The sequence below is a fragment of the Crinia signifera genome, chromosome 1, assembly GCF_055691185.1.
Source record: "Crinia signifera chromosome 1, ASM5569118v1, whole genome shotgun sequence".
NCBI lineage: Eukaryota > Metazoa > Chordata > Amphibia > Anura > Myobatrachidae > Crinia > Crinia signifera.
In genome coordinates this window covers 329,693,337-329,696,361 of record NC_139217.1, presented here as the reverse complement: position 1 = coordinate 329,696,361, position 3,025 = coordinate 329,693,337, and the positions used below count along the sequence as shown (strand labels likewise).

Here is a 3,025-nt window from a genome sequence, read left to right as displayed (position 1 = left end):
TCTGAAGTACGGAATAATCTGAGTATTTTGGATAAGGGATAATCAACCTGTACAGTAAACTGTTTTCATTGGTCTGGAAATTGGTTAATTATGCGTGCATGTTCCTTTCAACAGAAATCCACGTGATTAAGACAATCTACTTCTCTTTTATCTATTTTATCTTTCATATACTGTACAGTATCAGGCAAAGGGGCACACCTGACTCCATCACAGCGCTCCAGCTGTTAGCAAGTGCATGCATAAGTCCTCACTGAACAGCCCAAACACAGAACAGTTGCCAGTTAGGCCATCACTTCTGCTGTACCATATAAACTGCCTTCCACACTAATATTACTCAACTTTCTATTATTTAAGGCCCCAGCTGTGACAATATTCCTATCCTCCTAACCTCTTTTGCTCCTTCTTTCCTGCCTACCCTACCCCTCCATCCGTTCCTACTTATCCAATTGTTTTTCGTTCATCCAGCCACCTCCTTTTAGTCTGTTAACTCTTAGGAGTAGGACCCTCCTTCCTCACGTACTCACCCTACCTCTTTAACTCACCAGCGCTCCTGCCCTGTTCTTCCCTTCCTCTACTTCATCTTCATTCTCCTCGACAATTTTGACACCTACTTCAGAACTGATGCTGATTTTAGTTCCACCAGCTTTACTCCTATTTATGCTGTATTTTATCAACACACCCTGTACGTTACCTTGTAATTTGTTTTTTGTTTGCTATGTACGGCGCTGCAGACACTTTGTGACACCTTATAAATAAACAAACTACTACTACTATCCAACAGTCACAGGGCACCAAAACCAGGAGATGAGTCCGATTTGTTCTCAGGCACTGCCTTCCCGATAGTATTTGCTTATCTCCTTATCAGAATATAAGTCTATGGAATGTACCAAGAGCTTTTTTTTATCACTGCTTGATAAGCCCCTTAAGTTTTTTTTTAATTGCACTAGAACTGAAGACATAGAATAAAGGGACAATCACCACACTGACACTATTAAGAGCAAACATTAGCTGATAAGGTAGAATGAGTTTTTGTTTTACCTGACATATGGATTGGCCCAGTAAGATGAGAATACTCTGGTATTGTAGAACAACATGCATTGGGCAAAACAAAATCCCAAAAATAAGCACAGCTAGAAAAAGTAGCCTGCTGATTATTTTGAGTTGTTGACTGGGAACAGAGGGAGTGTTCTTTAAAGTAGAGGTGATAAGGTATCCACAAGTGCAAAGATGGATCAAAGGTACGTAGCTAAAGAGTGTTGACAAGAACAAATCAATCAAAGCCCATTCTAGTATGACTCTGTAAGCTGGAAAGCAGATATTATCATTGTCAATGGCAAGTGCCTGTTCAGTGACTGAAATGGCTGTTACCGTCAGCCACAGAGTAATACTGACCGATGCACACACCCTGCCAGAACAAAATGCAGCATACTTTAATGGTTGAGACACGGCTATGTATCTCAAAACAAACATCCACATAACAAAAGTTGTTGCAGTCCTTTGAGCAATCTTGGGCATGAGACTGAGAAAATGGCAGCCCAAGGAACCCACCTCCAAACTGTCTAAAAGGTAGGCCACTCCAAAGGGTAATGTCAGGCATTCCAAAAGTGCAGCACAAAGAAGACTGATAACGTATCTGGGTAGCCCATGGGACCTCTTCACTTCTGACCATATTGCCCAGTGAACCAATGTGTTGAGTGCCAGTCCCAACATAGTGTTCACCGTGTACAGACAGGAAAGAAAATACGCTGCATCATGTGAAATATTGCTGCATAACTTTACATCTCCGGGGTCATGTGTGGGAATGGGGCAGCAACTTGTGTTCATGGACATCGTATCTTCAGGTTTCTGTAACAAGAAAATGTAATGATATCTTATCCTGCAATTTCTTACACCAAGATAACATAAGTACTTTAGTAGAATTATACTAGGCCCAGTATTCAATGCCTCTGATTCGCCATATTTACAGCGAATCTGGCAATTCGCCGGTGTAACGGCAAATTTTCTCTCAGTAAAAACAATTCGCCTTATTCAATGGAGACAATTCGCTGCCAATGAACAGCGAATGTCTGGTGATTCGCCGTATGCAATTCGCCGCAATTCACCGGTGGTTCTCAACGGGGTTTTTAGTGGAAATCGCCGAGAGTGTATTCAATGCTCAAATGGAGAACTGCTTTCTCCAGTGATTTTCGTCATGTTTTTTAGGTGAACTGGAATGTGATCTTTTAAAATAAAGGTTTTTGTTTTTTTTAGGGTGTCAAAAAATCTGATTTTTTATTCTGTGAAGGGGCATGCTATTTTTATTCATGTGCTTTTTTTTTTACACTTTCACCAGCAGGGGGCCGGGAGCCGCTCATTAATATTCATATATTCACTGCGCTCTGGTAACAATCATTACATATGCAGGATTGGGACCAGTGAGTGCAGCTGCTCCTTATCCCAGCCCCCTGCCAGCTCTAGGGGGGCTGTCCCTGTGTCCCTGCAAGCCCTCCTTAACCCCCTCAGTGTCCGGCGCAGGCAGGGAGGCTTCCATCTCCCTGCCTGCCGCCGTCCCCCAGCTCCCTGCGGCATTAGCCGCAGGGGTTAAAATACGCCGCCAGGGGCTCGCTGCCCCTGATGCGTTGAATAGGGTGACACGGAGGGCTGGCAGCGAATGCTCCAGCCCTCCGGAACCCTGCGAATGTGCAGCAAATCCTTGACAGGATTCGCTGCACATTTCGAAAACCAGCATTGAATACTGCACTTAAACTTAATGCAATATCAAATATACCAAATGGTTGACTTCAGCTCAGTGCTAAGATGCTATAGTTCTAGTGCCTACTTCTTACTTAAGAATTAGACAATTCTCTACGGGCCAGTTTATGACTGTTCCTTTGTAATTTGCACTGCCTGTCCCCATACCTGAAAGGAGGGTTCAATTCACTAGCACACTAGTCTTATGCCTTGGAAAGACACTAAGGGCAGTATTTAATGAAGTCCGAGGTTTGGCGGCCTGTTCGGGGTGCCAGACGAATTCTGACATTTAAAG

The 3,025-nt window shown here is 43.4% G+C and overlaps 1 protein-coding gene across 1 annotated transcript; it reads right to left on the bottom strand.

Annotated features, from left to right (window-relative positions):
- Positions 1-903: 903 nt before the first annotated feature.
- LOC146079397 (G-protein coupled receptor 4-like) lies at positions 904-1,830 on the bottom strand. Its single transcript, XM_083186195.1, has one exon. The coding sequence runs from the start codon at positions 1,828-1,830 to the stop codon at positions 904-906; it is 927 nt and encodes a 308-aa protein (XP_083042321.1).
- Positions 1,831-3,025: the final 1,195 nt, after the last annotated feature.